The sequence below is a fragment of the Phaenicophaeus curvirostris genome, chromosome 3 (genome assembly GCF_032191515.1).
Source record: "Phaenicophaeus curvirostris isolate KB17595 chromosome 3, BPBGC_Pcur_1.0, whole genome shotgun sequence".
Taxonomy (NCBI): domain Eukaryota; kingdom Metazoa; phylum Chordata; class Aves; order Cuculiformes; family Cuculidae; genus Phaenicophaeus; species Phaenicophaeus curvirostris.
The window spans coordinates 12,785,580-12,803,269 of record NC_091394.1 but is presented as its reverse complement, the minus strand read 5'-3'; the positions used below and the strand labels follow the sequence as shown (position 1 = coordinate 12,803,269).

Here is a 17,690-nt window from a genome sequence, read left to right as displayed (position 1 = left end):
AAAGAAATCCCAAACAAACAAACAAAAACAAAACAAGAAAAAAAAAAATCAAATAAACCAACCCCCCCTCCCCCCAAAAGCACTGTCCTATTTTCACCAAAGCAAATATCTCCTTTACACTAAAAGGAGCACACTCTCTTGAGATGATGAAGTCAGGAGGCAAAGGCTGTACCAGCCAAAGTCAAGCATCAAGTTCTTCATTTTTCTGTGATGAAAAAGCATCTAATGGATGAAACAGTTATCACGCCATCCTTACAACCACCTTACAATACTCGAAACTCATTCACCAGTTAGCTACAGTAAGCTTCACAATATAAACACTGTTAAGGCTTTCTCACACCCCTGAATGGCAATAAGAATTAAAGTCACAACCATGAAGAGTTAAAGCCAGTGACACTTAGTAGCATACAAGTGTGTTGTTTATTGAAGTAGCTTTAAATGTCAACATGTAGAAAGAAAAGCCAGCTAACTTTCCCTCCATTACAATGAAATAAAAGGTGTGTACTATATCCTATTTAAGCATTTTTAGTGTGAAAGACTTTTTAAAGCAATCTTCTCTGAAGTTAGGTCTATGCTAAATTGTATACTGGTACATTGATCACAACTGGCAGCAGGCTAGCAGGTGGACTGAATAGTAAAACCAGTTTAGTTGTCTTAGAGATGTCCTCTAGCAACGCTGAATTACTGTTGCCTAGATTTCTTATTCCTTGTCTATATTACACAAAGCTGGCGTGAGTGTTCCTATACATCTGCACTATAGTGCAGCGGCAGCTATTTATAGGTAACGGATCTTTCAAGGAAAAACATAGAAGCAAATTAGGAAAACTGCAAAATATCAAGTATATAAAAAATTAAAACCATGTCTAAAGTCACTATTTCCTCCACAGATGGTCAAACCTATATACACACAACAGCCACATATACCTTTTCCAGTGTTTTTGTACTTGTTTTTAAAGGCTTGGCTAAAAAAAGCAACACAAAAAAACAAATCACAAACCAAGAATCAGATCAAATCTTCCTTCCAGGAGATATTATGCCAGACTCTACAGCTATGTGCCTGATGAAGACGACAGTCATATCTACTAGCAATTCTTTCAAATATTTGGGGTTGGTTCATTTAAAAAAAAAAAATTAAAACCCCAGAAGTAGTATTTAACAGTATTTGTTACTGTTGTCTTTACCTCAACACGTAATACATATTTTTTTCCCCAACTCCTCCTCCCCACACCCTAATTACCCTAAAAGCTCGGACTTCCCCAATGATTCCAGTTTGCCATGCAGTTTGTTGTTTGCTGTGGGACAATCACATAGATGTTCCTCCACACATATGCTTCAAGATGTACTTAAAATAAATACAGATAAGGCAAAAAAAACCCTCATATCAAATCATCCAAGCACACTATCACCGGATCTTTTGCACTTGCTTGCTTTATCGCTATTCTTGAAGAAGTTTGGAATGCATTACCAGACTACTCTGATTAATAATATATAATAGCCTTTGCTTATAGTTTTACAAAAACATACACATAACCATATCTAACAGTAGAATATGCTTTCTTCAGTTTTATTTTCTTTGCCACCTTATATCGAAGCTTCCCATCAGCCTTGTTGCAACAGTTCTGACATCCTCAAAGTTTCAAAACAGCTGAAGATTTGCTTGCCAAGTTTAATGTGTGGCAATGCATTTATGGTAAACTGCTTTGGAAAAAAATAATAGCATGATGTTTTCATCATGATTACAAATTGAGCAATCACTTTCAAAAGCACACTATGAAAATTCTTTCATCTAAAACTAGTCTTCTGTTAAAAATTACAGGAATTGTTTTTATTTAGTATTTTGAAACTTGATAAGCAATAATTTAAAAATAATCCAAACAACAATATTATTTGCATTCCCAATCAATGCTAATAGGGAATACTAGCTGAAAATAATCTCTCAGTACATACTTTGAACACAGGCTTAGCTACACTGCAAGATGTGAATTCAGTCCCTTCCCTGTCCTCCATATCAACCACAAATAAAAATGTTATCCACTTCCAGTCTGTATGTACTGAACCTTGACTTACCATGCTTGGCTAGTGACAAGTGTATGTAGCAATTAGAAAGCAGGCCCACTGATCCAGTTTTCAGTATAACACATCTATGTTTCTGTCTAGATGGCTCTTGCTTAGATTAATTCTGCAATGCTCTCTTTTTAGGCCTTCTGTCTGTCCGCTTAGCCTCAGTGCAATGGAAGACACACCTCTGGGGTAGACTTTTGGCCAAAAATAAAGTGAATTTCAATACAAGCTAGATGAGGTTCTAGCCAAGCTCATTCGAGCTGCTTTTTGGGATGTCTTCAGCTCACCAGCGGCGATATGAGAGGCTGGTGAATGACAAGGATGCACACTGGACAAGGAGCAGGGGGGTGCATGTAGAAGCTTGAACTGAGACTCTCATGCAGCATGGGGAAACCACATGCTCTGAAAATATCCATGGTTTACCTTTAAATTAAGGATAACAAACCCTACCACTGTCAGTCTGTCGTTTATTAGAAGGTTAGGGGGAGACAGCTGTGGTAAGCCAGCCTATTGCTTTGTATCTTCTGCTGCAGAAAGGGGCAGCTTTCCCTTGCTCAGCTTCAGATTCCTGGTGCTAGCTTGACCAGTAGTGAGCGAGCCCACAGGACAAATCATCCTGACAAGTTCAGCAAGTTGAGTCAGTTAATGTAGATGAACAATCAATAAGTGAGGGAAGGTGAAGCCCTATCCTCTGCCATGGAAGTGAGGCACTCTCCTCGCATTAAGCTGTTAGACTGATATTGCACTCTTGTGAGCCTCAATTTGGACAATCCAGTCCTCGTATTTTAAACTGGAGAAAGGGATGAAAGGCCAGCACTAGAAATAAAGAAGCGGCAGAGTCTCCAGAACAGCAAGGAATCAGACTACTCACCTGCTCATGCTGGATCCACTTTCTGAAAGCTTAAGAGGAAATGGTCTGGGAAACATCGCCCTGGTGTAACACAGGACTGTGAGGAAAACCATTGGCTAATGAGAAAAGCCTACAGCTAGTGCCATTACTGCTGTGGAGAACAGCTGTTGCATGAATAAGATAGGCTTGATTTTGGCTGAGTAGCAGCTGCTGCAACACTTTCCTGCCCAACCTCCATCTGTACCTAACCACTGTACCCGAGCAGAGAGATGGCCTCTAAAATGAACAAAAGCCTAAAGCAGAAAAGTAACAATTTCTACTAGGCTGTACTTATTAAAGAAGAAAGGATTACAGGCTTACTTTTCAAGAGGGCAGCTTTCCATTTGACTACATTACATCAATAGTAAAAAGTCTCTCAAGTAAGCCTGTTCTTTCTTCCCAGGAAATACAGATGACATGAAGTGGGAAAGCTACCTGAGCATCTTAGGTTTGCTTTCCTGGACCAATCCCCCTGCAATCTTAGGAGAGCAGTAGAGAAAGGATATAAAGGAGGAAACAAGTTTCTTGTTAGCTAGGCTCAATGATGCCTGTCAGTGTATTACCTCCTTCAAAAAATCAAAATTTACTCATCCATGTCAGCTAATGAGAGAAAACCCTGGGTGCACAGAGGACTGCCTGCTTCCCTCACTCATCCGCACCCAGGCTTACAAACCAGCAACAGCTTTCAAATATTCACCTTGCTCCTCACAAGAACTCAACACGCTATCACAGGGATATTGAAAGTACACACTGTGCAAGCAGAGTGTTTCACAGGCTGCATATTGCACTCTGCCAGAGGGTCACTACACCATTATTCTTCAAGAACAAAACATTTACATTTTTATATTAGGAGGATTCCTGGAAAAGCAGAGCATGTCAGAAAGAGCCAACGTAGCAGAGATTCACCAAGTACCTAAGACAACTATTGGCCAGAATGACTTACTGAAACTTACCCTGACGTTATTTGCCACCAACAGGTAAAATAAGTGTCAGCAACACTCCATTAGGATTGCAGATACCAGAATAACAAAAGTAAGGCATTTGTGAAATTCCCAAAATAGTAATCCTTTCTAGTTAACACCTATTGGCTCTCACAAATTATAGATTTGGGGAATGAGAGGCATGAGCGACACTGAGCACCTTTATGCGTTCATTCTCTGAACCACGGGTATTGTAGAATAGCTAAGGATGACCCATAGAACTAACAGCCCCAGGCAACAAACCAATTTCAGAATAACCCAACCTCTTCAGCTACTGCAGGATATTATTCTTGAAACACTAGAAAATTCTAATGCCAAAGTTTAGTGCAATGTCAATATGGACATGGGTACACAAATGAAGTCGTGTGCCAGCCGGCAGGTACAGCTGCTCTGAGAGCAACTCGGCAAGAATACGTCCCTGTCTAATCATCAATGCAGGCTATTAGCATACAAACTATGCAGACACATCTTTTGAACGGAAAGAAAAATACACGGTGCACTTACAGATAACTACTGCAGTTACTTTCACCATTTCAAAATTTTGATCATATTCTATTTTAAACTAAATTCTTCTATTCCCTTTCTCCAACAGGAGAATACATGCATACTCCACAATACTGAAAAACTGTAAAAGAAAGTCCTATGAAAACCACAATCCTACAAAATTCAAACACTATATGGACTTCTTTTGTAGGTTACACTTACCACATGAAATGGAAGGACTACAGAAATGATATATAAAGCAACAGCGCCTTATCATGCTGTTCAGTAATTTACTTTTTTTTTCAAGAATTAGGTTATTTTTATGGTTTGGTGTTCCAGCTGCTTAGTGCATTTCAAAATCTAGCTTGACATGGATGCAAAAAAGCAATCTTAACCACAAGTTATTGCACCTTTTTGTATTCAATTTTTCTGAAGATCCATACATGTCACGTTTGAACTTAAAATGCCTCATTAGCAACAACACAGGGCAATAACCAAAAGCTGGCAGCTTCTGATTTTACCTAAAAAGCTTTGTGTAGTAGCAGCAATCTTTTTAAATTAAAAAATCTTACCCAGTCTTATTTCAGTAATGCATTTTCTTAAGACAAAAAAAGAAGTATCATAAATCTGTGGTCAATTGTTTCCACAAGTATTCTTAAAACCTACCATATAAAACTTGACACTATTCAGACTCATGTTACACTGTACTGCAGCTTTTAAATTTCAATACTAATGCAGATTTAATAAGCATGTTGCAAGGAAATACTTCTTTTAAAGATACATATTTGGAAAAAATTATGTTCCAGATAGAATTACCACTGAGTATTTAAAGTCAAATGACTAACGTCTCAAGTATTTAGAGAGGATGTCTGTTACTACCGCAAGTTTGTCTCTCTTTGTTTGTCTTTTTAAACAACAACAACAAAAATATCCTGTAGTGGAAAGTAATAATTCAGTATTTCCTAGGCTTCCTTTCTATTCCTGAATTTTTTTTTCCAGAAAGTTTGAGTTCATAGGAAATTTGCTCTCATATTTTACATCCTCCTGTTTTGTTAACATCCATTTTAAGAAGCATAATAAATATCATCACAGTCGAGCATATTGGCAACGTGCCCCTATACTCTGGTTTGTGAAGCGCAAGCTTGAACAAGTCAGATGTTCACTTTTGCCACTCCTGCTACAGGTTTCACTTAAACCACTCCTGATCTACTTAACCTGGAACGCCTACAACACAGAAGCCAGACGCCCAACTCCAGCACATTACAACAGATTTGTATGGCTAGTTTTCAGCACTACAGCTGAGCTCTGACATTCCACTGAGCTTTAATTCTATTGCACAGGAAGCTCACTCATAAATCATGAGCAAGGAAGGAGGATGGAGACTTCAGAGCACATCTCTGGCTAACAAAATTATTTTTCAATTAAGACCTTTGTCTTTGTACATCTTAGGTGAGCTTTCTTTTACGAACTTCAAAGCAATAGAATTTTAATTTATATACTCATTTTGTTTCCCAGTAGTGACGTTTTAGTTCTTAACAGGTATTTCTCATAACCAAAGACTTGCTCACCTGGGGAAATGATGTAAAAAAAGTTTTTGAATTCATCCATCCAGACTTCTGCCAGACGCCTGTTATTTTTGTTGATTATCTGCCCTGTACCTCCTGGAAAAGTGTACGGTGTTGCTTTTCTGAACACATGACCCACATGAGAGCAAGTTACAATTTCCAAAGTGCCACCACACTGCCAGATCTGAAAGTGATAGAATAATTATTATGCAGCTTCAAGTTGTGAAAAAAAGAAGTTTAAAACCGTTAATTACTTGCTTCTATTCAAGTTGGAGAAACTTCATTAGGTTTAATACATTCTACTTAGAGAAACACATGCTTGCTTCCTTCTCAACGGATAAGGACGCTAGTTTGTCTACAGGAAAGTTGAGGAGGGGCCCTCTATCAGGGAGTGTAGTGACAGAACGAGAAGTGGCAGTTTAAAGCTGAAAGGAGGTAGATTTAGATTGGATATTAGGAAGAAATTTTTTACTGTGAGGGTGGCAAGGCCCAGGTTTTCCAGACAAGTCATGGATGGCCCGTCCCTGGAGGTTTTCAAGGCCAAGCTGGAAGAGATTTGGTCTAGTGGAATATGCCTCTGCCCATGGCAGGAAGGTTGGAATCGGATGACCTGTAAGGTTCTTTCCAAACCCCTCTATAATTCTATGGTACTCACATGCCTGAGTGAGTTAGTATGAGAAAGAGCACATCAGGCTTCACAGCAATAATGAATGCATCAACAAGAGACTACTTTAGAGATCTGGGCAAGCTGACAATGAAGGAAGGAAAAGGCTCATCACATGAATCATAGGGAAGTAACAGGTGGTGATCTGTCCATGAAGGTCTGTTGTAAAATAGAATGCCCATGTAAAAAAAACCAAAAAAAACCACAACAAAAACCAGAACCCCATGCATTTCCCAAGTAAAGTTTCTTAAAATGCTTTCAATTTAATTTTAGACCTCTAAAATGGCAGATTTAGAAAGCTGAGTTACTTTAGAAGTAGCCACCTATATAGCTTGAGCTGATAAGTAAAATGAAAGGAAATAGTGCTATTTGGTAGAAACAAAAGTTAACACAACTGGTTAGGGTCCACATCCAAAGGGACACATGCAATCGAGTTACAAAATAGCAAGAACAGAGTTTGTAACAGAGGTGTCAACATTTCACTGACATTAAGCCATGCACTGATGGCATCACCCTTACTTATGCACCCTAATTAGCTTTTCTAACTGCACTCCTTTTAACACACACCCGCACACACACTCATTCTTCAGAATGTCCACTCCAAGCTGCTAATCACAAGGCTGTGCCAACTATTTACCATGCACTTTTCATTTACAGATTCGTATCTTTGCATATCTCCATTGGAGGAACTTGACGGGAAGCCAAGCGCTAACTGCAACAGGAGACGACACCGACGCAGGCAGCATATCTGTATTTTACAGAACTAAAGATGTACTGTCCTGAGTTACAAACACTGAAAAGAGTTTTACCTACCCTGAAAGAAATTTCTAAGTTTTCTCCACCCCAAATATCCATTCCAGCATCATATGTTCCAATTTCCTGAAAATAATCTCTGTCTATAGAAAAAAGACCTCCTGCCATTGTAGGTGTCCTGGGGAAGAAAAAAAAAGTGCCGGTCACCATAAAAATATATACTTAAATACATTTCACACTTACACTGACAAAATGGCTTTTTATTAACCAAGTTTCTAACATGTTCCTTCTCAATAGGCTTCCATCCAAATTAAGTTACCATTGATGTACTTGCTAGCTCAAAATTTCCAGAGATGGAACCAGTTAGTGACAGTTCTTATTTTCTCACTTCAAACTGGAATCCCGATAAACAACCCCTAGAAAGCTGCTGCAATTCCTGAGAAAGACTTCTACCCCTGACGCTGGTAACTCAAAAAATAAACCATTTTCTACAGGAAATTTAAATTTCTGTTAACTGTTGTTGAAAAACCTGTGTGGAGCCATGAAATGACCTGCTTGGTTTCACTGTTAATGCTTTATACAAGAAAATTGTACAGTCAGGGCTACATCAAGGTTTTCTTCACAAATTCCTTATTGGTGAAAAAATAAAACCGTGCTACTTTCTCCTAACTTTAGCAATATCTCCAAAACTTCCATTTTTCAGTCAACAAATACACAGTAGGTAAATTACGTAGTAGGCTGACTATATAACTTTGTAGTTAAAATATATAAAATATTTAAACTCTTAGCATAAAAGATTTTCTATCACTAGTCATGTTCCTTCAACGAGAAAAAAACTATGCCACAACACAATTCATTAAGTACTTACTTACATGATTAACCTAGAAAGGATATAAGTAAACATCTGGTGAATATTTTAACCAATTTAATAATTTTTCATTACCTAACAGGAAGAGTTCGATCTCCTTTCCGTCGATCCATCTCTCTCTGAGGAACAGGATACCAACGAAAATTCAATTTCCAGTTGAATCCACCATAGGTCATATCAGAACCTGCCATATATTCAAAGGTGTCATCGCTAATTACATCAATGATGGGGCACACTACTGTTCGCCTAGAAAAAGGAAAGAACCAAAACCTATTAATTCAAGTGCTAAAAAGGTGGGTTTTTTTAAAACAAAACTTGTTTTTAACACATATGGTTTAAATTTTCATAATGTCATCTCTTTATAACATTTACCGTGAAAAATACTCAAATTCCATCTTGCTCATTGGATTTAATTAATCTAAAGGAAAATATGTTTTTCTGATACAATTTTGGCAATGTTAGCTCTTTTTTAAATAATATTTGTATTATTGCCAGTAATATTTATCCATCTGCAGATGGAAAAATTGATCACATCTTTCCTGATGTTATACAGTCCAGAAAACAAGAGCTTTCATTTTTAGTTAAGTGGTCAAAGTTACTTGCATGTTTTGAAATGAAAACTTGGTTGTTAGCTCTGGGGATGGAGTCTTACATGCTCTCAGGACTAAATACTGTTAAAGCATAACTATTGCATCAAAGCTGACAGAAAGAGGCTTCCTTCTCGCTGTCCTGACATACGCTCACAGAAATTATTTCCTATCAACTTAAAAGACCCCTAAATAATAGTCCTCAAGCAGGCTCTCTCTCTCACAGAAAGTGATGTAAAAAGATTCAAAGGTTGCAACTAAATTCAAAGGACTTCAGTTGGGCCATTTGCACAAATTTTAACAATTTATATATCTTAGTCTCATAGAAATGTACGTCATGTATTAAGTCTTAGCACATTTCTGAACAAAGATTCTATATTACTTTTTATCACATAATGCCATGTTTTGTAACGTTATGAGTTATTTTTATCTATAACCATAAACGAAAACACAGATTTTTAATACCATACCTAATATCTGGTCCATTTAATATGCTGTAGAGTAACAGACTAGTGTGCAACTACAGAGGTACTGCTCAGATGTATGAATATGTTTTACCACAGATCATTCTCTCACTTGTTATCTTTTTTTTCTCTCAATACAATTACCATCACACTATTATGGAGGCAAGTGTTGTGAATATTGACTTATGATGGAAATATAAAGCTATGTTACTGCAGTGTAGATAAGTGTGATTCCAGTAACGGTTCTAACTTGCTTCCAGTAACTATTCTAATTGTAAAAAACAAACAGAAGGCCAAGTCACAGCACAGAATTCCACAATACAAATACATTATGAAATAAAGAAACCACAGTGAGAACCAAAAAACAGTAAATTTGACAGTTCTTGCTCACAGTAGTGGTGTTACATTAGATCTGGTTTCCATTTCTTCCTCAAAAATATCTTCCCAAATGCATGAAGGAATGAGCCAATCTGCAGACAGAAGACCTCAAATTCCACTGCTCCCTCAACTCTATTCATGCTCAGGTCTCCTGCTATTTAACACATTATCTAATGCATCCCAGTATAAGCCTCATGTTAAACCAAGTTTTATTTTTAAAAGTTATAGTCAATCAGCCTTTTAGCTTTACACAAATGAAAAGCACATAATTCATCTGCCTCCCTCTCCCCCTGAAAACAGATACTTTCTTGTAGGCTATATTTTAATACTTGGAACATTTCTTAATAATCAAAATAACCAACAGGGACCAATAGATGGGTAATTACCTGTCAGCTTTGATCCTTGCCAGCAGAGGTTCAAGCCAGCCTACTGTACATTCACAATGAGCATCTAAGAAGGTGATGACCTGGCCTTTAGAAGCAGCAGCCCCCTTTAATCTGGCTCTAATCAATCCAGAACGCTGTTCCATTCGAATCACATGAACTGGCACTTTTAATTTTTTCACATAACTTTCCAGGGGTCTTTTCAAGAAGTCTGCAAAAAATGATCAAAACCACAGAAACTCAGTTACACAGTTCAGCTTTTTCTTTTTTTTATTTAATGAAGAGATTTGAGTTGAGCCATTTCCTCATTTCTTTTCTTTCTCCTACTTTTTCACATAGTTTCCTCTGCTGCTTATTCTACACTTCACAATACACCCTCCCACATCTCCGTGTGTTTCACTTGCTAGAGCAGGAAGTTCCTCCTCTTCATTTCTTCATTATAGGAAACCAAAACGTAGACAGCGTAGAATGCTTGCACAGAAACCAGATGGGATAGGGAAATTTTTGTTATGGAATAGATGTGACTTACTTTCTAATAGATATGCAGAAATGTTCTTGGACATAACACTTTGCTATCAAGAAAATGCAGGAAACAACCTGACTAGCTGAACATGATGAATTAACTCCTGCAGGAATGTAACTTACAGATAATTTCTTTGCAAGCAGTTGATCAATTTTTTTTTCCCCAATTCTACTTTCTCTAGATTTTTCCGTTTTTTTTTATTAAATTACCACTGTAACACCTAAAACCAAAAATACAGATAAAATCAGATATGCATAAATTAATCTCTTTATTATTAACAAACCTCAGCTTAGCCAAGGAACAAATTACTCAAAATAACAACAGCCGTGTTGTATGTACTACTATATTCCCAGAGGCTCAGAATTACTTGCATTACAAAGAACTAACAAATTAAAAAAATTCCAATTCCCATGCATAGTTCTTGTCAATCATGAAAAACTATGGATGATGCCAAATGAAAAACAAAGAATAAAGGCAGAATGCAATTGACGGTCACAGAAACAGATTTCAGCAAAAACTTGCAGATTTTAAATCTGTAAAAGAGGCAGAATAGTCTTATAATACAGCTACAAAAATATATTAGACGATACACTCAAGCATATGGGAGTTGTACTACAACAGTGCAAAGTTCATAGGAAGATTTAGCATAAAATAGCAAGTATCTCATACAAGAATAAGCGTGACATGAGAAGAGAAAAAGCACAGCATGAACTCTCAGTGGCTGTTTTGTAAATCTCGAGGGGCAGAGCTCACCTGAGGTTGATTACCATTCCTTACAGGTGAATAAGTTCTAATTGCCTCCTCATTTTTTTCTGTGCATTGTTGGACTGCCACTAAAACCCACAGAAATAAGTTCTGACACATCTTGAAAGCTGAAACGTGCTAGATGAGCCTAAAAGTTTGATGGATCTTACACATTTGTTTCCAGAAGAACTCAAAGCAACTTAATTCCTGTTATGCATATTATCAGAGACTCAAATGAATACTTATTTATTAGTACAAAACCATTGTACGTGTCTGAATATTTTGCAGGCCTTCTGAGGTTGAGCACAGAGATCATTTAGCTGACTGAGTCTGTAATAAATATAAACTAACATCTTTACAGTGCAGCTTTCCAAAGCCACTTGTTTAAATGAGCTAATATTATGGTAATGTTTATAGTTTTAATGTATATGGCTTCCATGATATACAAAGAGAAAACAAAGGTGAAGCATTTCTCTCTATGCTAACCATCTCATGAGCAAATCACACAAATAAACATGTACCTCTGCACTTTTCAGGTGCAGTACTGACAACCTTTTAGAGTCGTTCTAACCACTTAAAGCCAAATGAAGTATGGGCTGTAACACTGGTCCTTGAATGCACAGTTACATTAACAGAATGGTAAAATCCTGTCAGGAGGAAGAGAGAAAGATTACAATAATAGAACTGTGGCCAGGCAAGGACTGATGCAATCTGCCTACCATGCTCGGCCAAGAAGTGCTGACCTAGTTTTAAGTACTGACTGGTCTTCATTTTTCCTGCTAAGTTGTTGTTTTTGTTTTTTTTTTTTAATAGATACCAAAGATCAATACTTAAAACCAAACCATGAAATTATGAATTGTAGCTACAGAACAATATTACAGATATGTCTTGTTTTGCCAAAGCTTTTCCTTTAGGTGTAAATAAGTGCGTGATATTATGCAAATTTATTCTTCTAAAAGCATGACACTAGCAGGTACAAAGTGTGCTTCAGGCAGACTGAATGATTACTTTATTCCAATTAAACTGACTCTGATGCTAGAATTCAAAATCCACTATTCAGGCTGAACACGTTCTTTTTCCAGAAAAGTCTGCTGCTTTATTTCAACACAAACAGAATGCTTTAGTAGCATATGCTAAACCCTTTAAATTTTCAGGCATCATACCCTTCTGTCTTGTTTAATGTAAAACTACACTTGTTGGAACCATAACAAGTTTTCAGAAAACAAAGCGAAAACCAACTTTCGGTAATTGTTGAAAATAACTACAAATGAAAGATGTTTGAATGATCTGAAATAAAGATTTCAAAACTAAATATTGAAATAGGTTCAATAACACCACCAAAGAGAGTCTGAAATGCTACATCTTTCAGCCTGGAACTGAGTTACTTTGCTTTTATTACCTAGCCCAAACCCAGAACTGGACTACAAATCTACTTTGCAACGAGGACACGGCTATTGCTATGTCAAAACTGGGGTTTTTTTTCCAAAACAGAAATTGAAAAAACAAAACATAATAAATATTATCACAGAATCACACAATGGGCAAGGTTGTAAGGGACCACTGGACATCATCAGGTCCCATTCCCCTGCTAAAGCAGATTCACCTAAAGCAGATTGCACAGGAACGCGTCCAGGCAGTAGATTCTATAGCTTCCCTGGCAAACCTGTTCCAGAGCTCTATCATACAACAAAGAAGATTTTCCTCCCATTGAAGTGGAACCTTCCTGTGTTCTAATTTGCACCCATCGCTCCTTGTCCTGTCACTGGGTACCACTGAAATGGCTTGGGCTCCATCTCCTTGACACCCACACTTTAGATATTTATAAGCATTGACATAAACATTTAGAAGGTCCCCATTCAGTTTTCTCTTTTCCAGGCTAAGCAAACCAAGCTCACTCAGCAATTCCTCATGAGAGATGCTCTGGTCCCCTAATCTTATTAATAGCCCTATTATGTTTACATTATTTTAATATCACCATGCTCTTTATTTCTAGAATATATTGAAAGCTGACCTGTCACAACTAATAATTGGTATTGACATGAATTAGCACCAAGGACTGTTTTGACAAATGAAACAGAGCACACTTGCAATAAACTTTGTTTTTGTAGCAACTGTCTGTGCACAAAAGCTAACTAACCAAACCAAATGTACTTTCTCTGTTCCACTAAGGAAGTATATACCTGTACAATATCTTCTTATAGGCACTTAGAATCCAAATACCACCATCCATGTTAAAAGAGGATTGTTCCTTGGGAACAACACCAAGAGAGGTGAGCAGTTTCACACACAGTAGAAGCAAACAAACCTGGAATTTTTATATAAAGGTTAAAAAACTACAATAAATTGTAGTGTGTAATTACAAGTTCCCCATAATTATGAACAGTGAAGACTTGATCTTGTACCTTTCTAAAAGCAAAAGTTAATCATACCTCTCGTGTAATCTGGAACACATTTATGTGGTAGCCTTGCCCTTTGCATGGCCACTCCTCCTCTGCTGCCAGAGCATAATTGTGTTTAAGGCCCCTGTCTCTTCTCCCAAATGACACAGAAACTGGCTGATGCAGTCAAAGTTAGTATCAGTCAAGAACCCAAAAGCAAGTGTAGATGCCAGAGAGAGGGAAGGCCAGACACATACAAGTGTGAATACAACCTGAGTGCACAAGCTATGCTTCCTTAGTCAGAGCTCAGTTACCTGATATGATCTTTCTTTACTCTATTCAGCTACTCCACAACCAGCTGCACTCGAGACTGATGTAGTTTGGAATGGGTCAGTTAATATGCTAGGGTATCATAATACACAAAATCAAACTGAATAAGCTCTTACCTTCTACCATATTAGATTAGGAGTGAATTTTTGCACTTCATAAGTTCTTCAGCTACAAAAATTCCTGTTAGCCATTATAATGCTTACTATCATACAACCTCTTGTTAACTATTGTAGTCCATGCACTGTAATGCTACTTAGACCATATGATCAGAAATCCAGTGTTTGTCTCCATATACTTGTTTGGACAACAGTCACCAATCTCACCCTGAGCTGGAATTACCACAAGCAGCAGAATATGGATTTTGCTGCACAGAAATCAGATGCATATGGATTTTGCTGCACAGAAATCAGATGCATAAAGCAGACATGATAGCATATTTGGTATAAAACCCTTCTACAACTAAAGCATGGGAATTTCTGCTGATACAGATGATGATCATGAAATCACAGAATAACCAGGTTGGAAGAGACCCACTGGATCATCGAGTCCAACCATTCCTATCAAACACTAAACCATGCCCCTTAGCATCTCGTCCACCCATCCCTTAAACACCTCCAGGGAAGGTGACTCAACCACCCCCCTGGGCAGCCTCTGCCAGTGTCCAATGACCCTTTCTGTGAAGAATTTTTTCCTGATGTCCAGTCTGAACCTCCCCTGGTGGAGCTTGAGGCCATTCCCTCTTGTCCTGTCCCCCGTCATTGGGAGAAGAGGCCAGCACCCTCCTCTCTACAACCTCCTTTCAGGTAGTTGTAGAGAGCAATGAGGTCTCCCCTCAGCCTCCTCTTCTCCAGGCTAAACAACCCCAGTACCCTCAGCCGCTCCTCATAAGGCCTGTTCTCCAGCCCCTTCACCAGCTTTGTTGCTCTTCTCTGGACTCGCTCCAGAGCCTCAACATCCTTCTTGTGGTGAGGGGCCCAGAACTGAACACAGGATTCGAGGAGCAGTCTCACCAGAGCTGAGTACAGAGGGAGAATATCCTCCCTGGACCTGCTGGTCACGCCGTTTCTGATCCAAGCCAAGATGCCATTGGCCTTCTTGGCCACCTGGGCACACTGCTGGCTCATGTTCAGTCACTGTCAACCAACACACCCAGGTCCCTCTCCTCCAGGCAGCTTTCTAGACAGACTTCTCCTAGTCTGTAGCACTGCATAGGGTTGTTGTGCCCCAAGTGCAGGACCCGGCATTTGGCCTTGTTAAACCTCATCCCATTGGACTCTGCCCAGCGGTCCAGCCTGTCCAGATCCCTTTGCAGAGCCTCCCTACCCTCCAGCAGATCCACACTTCCACCCAGCTTAGTGTCGTCCACAAACTTGCTAAGGGTGCACTCGATGCCTTCATCCAGGTCACTGATAAAGACACTGAATGGGGCTGGACCCAGCACTGAGCCCTGGGGAACCCCACTTGTCACTGGCCTCCAGCTGGATTTCACACCATTTCCCACCACTCTCTGGGCCCGGCCAGCCAACCAGTTTTCCACCCAGGAGAGTGTGCGCCTGTCCAGCCCAGAGGCTGACAGTTTCCCAAGCAGAATGCTGTGAGAAACTGTGTCAAAGGCTTTACTGAAGTCCAGGAAGATACATCCACAGCCTTTCCCTCAGCCAGCAGCAGAGTCACTTTGTCATAGAAGGTGATCAGGTTAGTTTGGCAAGACCTGCCTTTTGTGAACCCATGTTGACTGGGCCTGATCACCCGGTTCTCTTGCATGTGCTTCATGATAGCACTCAAGATCACCTGCTCCATGACTTTCCCTGGCACTGAGGTCAGACTGACAGGCCTGTAATTCCCTGGATGATCTACAACCGGTGGCTGCCAAGACTTTTTTCTAGTAGCTTATTATCTATTAGTTGTAGTGGAAAGCTTTCAGTGTAGAAATATAAAAAAGAGCATGATTTAATATACAAATATAGACATGTTTTATCTAAAAGAACCATAATACTCTCCCATCTCCACTAGAAACACAAGTATCCCCCAATTATACTTTATTACCTATGCCACTGAGGAAGATTAAGCAATGAATAATCTAACTATCAAGTATGAACCAAAATAAAATAACAAATACTGTATAGAATATTATTTTTATTTCTACTATCTTGCAATTCACAAAAAAATATGAGAAGAGTAAAATCTAAGGAATGTTATTTTTAGGAAAAAATTAGCTTTGAGTTTTGTCTATTAACTCATTAATTCATACCTGGAAGTTTTATTCAGTAGCATGCAGGTTTTTTATCTGGAGCACTATATATAAAAAAGTAGAATCCCTTACAGCATAGACACTGAATTTCAGCTTCCCAGGAACTGAATAATCAAAATTAATCCTTCTGAGCACTAACTTTAATGGTAGCACTGATAGTAAATTTGGATGTGCATGAGGAGTGGAGTTGCCTATGCTATTATTCACCAGGTGATTCAAGTATTAAACACCCTCAAGCTTTACGAATGCATTAAAATTCCAAATGCAAACCATGAAAGCTGTAATGGGATAGACCCACTAACAAACTCTACACTATCAACAGAAAAGCAAAACAAGACACATAAAATACCACTAGTTTTCAAAGAATGACCCCCCACACTGTATTTCAAAAGGGGGATTGCTCACCCTGCCTTCCCCTGCCCCAGCTACAGTCTTTTCCTAAGAAGCAGCAAGCCTGTAGAAAGTGAGTCTCAATTTCTGAACTAAAAAGAGCAGCAAGCTAGGGCATCCACGTTATTACCTCTTTCACTGGCATCATCAACAAGGACAATTTCTTCCAGCATGTGCCGTGGCGACCGGTTTATCACACTATGAACAGTTCGTAGAAGTGTGCTCCAAGCCTCATTGTGAAAAACAATGACAACGCTTGTCGTGGGAAGGTTGTCTGCATAGACCTTCGTTTTACACCTATAAATGAAAAGAAGGCACGTATGTGTAAAGGACAATTCTTCAGTTAGAACTGGATTTTTGAGGTTTATTTCTGAGTATCAATATTAACATTTGTGACATGCCAATTGTATGTAAAGTATGACAAAGGAGCAAAAGGTGCACAGATTTACATATCTACCCAAAAAAACCCCACCCTGACTTCTATGTATACATCTATGTATTTCATCCTACCACTACGAAAAGAGAATCTCAATTCAATAACCAATTCCAGAAATGAAAGAGACATCCATACTGCTAACATACAGACATGATAACGGACTATTTATTTCACAGAGTCATAGAATGGTTTGAGTTGTAAGGGTCCTTTAAAGATCATTCAGTTTCAAATCCTCTGCCATGGGCAGGGACACCTTCCACTGGACCAGGCTGCTCAAAGCCTCATCCAACCGGGCTTTGAACACCTCCATGGATGGGGCATCCACAACTTCTCTAGACAGATTGTTCCAGTGCCTCATTAATCTAACAGTCAAACATTCTTTTTATTATCTAATCTAAATTTGTGAAGAGTAGAAAGCCCAGATACACTAAACCAAGCCCCTAATTCAGGCCTCAGAAGGCAAATAGGGAAACCCTGGTACTGTAATGGGGACAGAGGGGGAAAGGAGAGACAAACATAAGATAAGAAACTGCAAACTTAAACCAGGAAGTAAATGCAATAAA

At 38.7% G+C, this 17,690-nt stretch overlaps 1 protein-coding gene across 2 annotated transcripts in view; it reads right to left on the bottom strand.

Annotated features, from left to right (window-relative positions):
* GALNT1 (polypeptide N-acetylgalactosaminyltransferase 1) overlaps positions 1 to 17,690 on the bottom strand; it is an 87,583-nt gene that overhangs the window by 7,718 nt on the left and 62,175 nt on the right. For both annotated transcript variants that reach the window (XM_069853392.1, XM_069853393.1), the window contains 5 exons: positions 16,822 to 16,988; positions 10,079 to 10,286; positions 8,339 to 8,509; positions 7,456 to 7,573; positions 5,982 to 6,162 (listed from right to left, as the gene is read on the bottom strand). In XM_069853392.1, the coding sequence (XP_069709493.1) occupies positions 5,982 to 6,162; positions 7,456 to 7,573; positions 8,339 to 8,509; positions 10,079 to 10,286; positions 16,822 to 16,988 (845 nt within the window). The remainder of the gene's footprint in view (positions 1 to 5,981; positions 6,163 to 7,455; positions 7,574 to 8,338; positions 8,510 to 10,078; positions 10,287 to 16,821; positions 16,989 to 17,690) is intronic.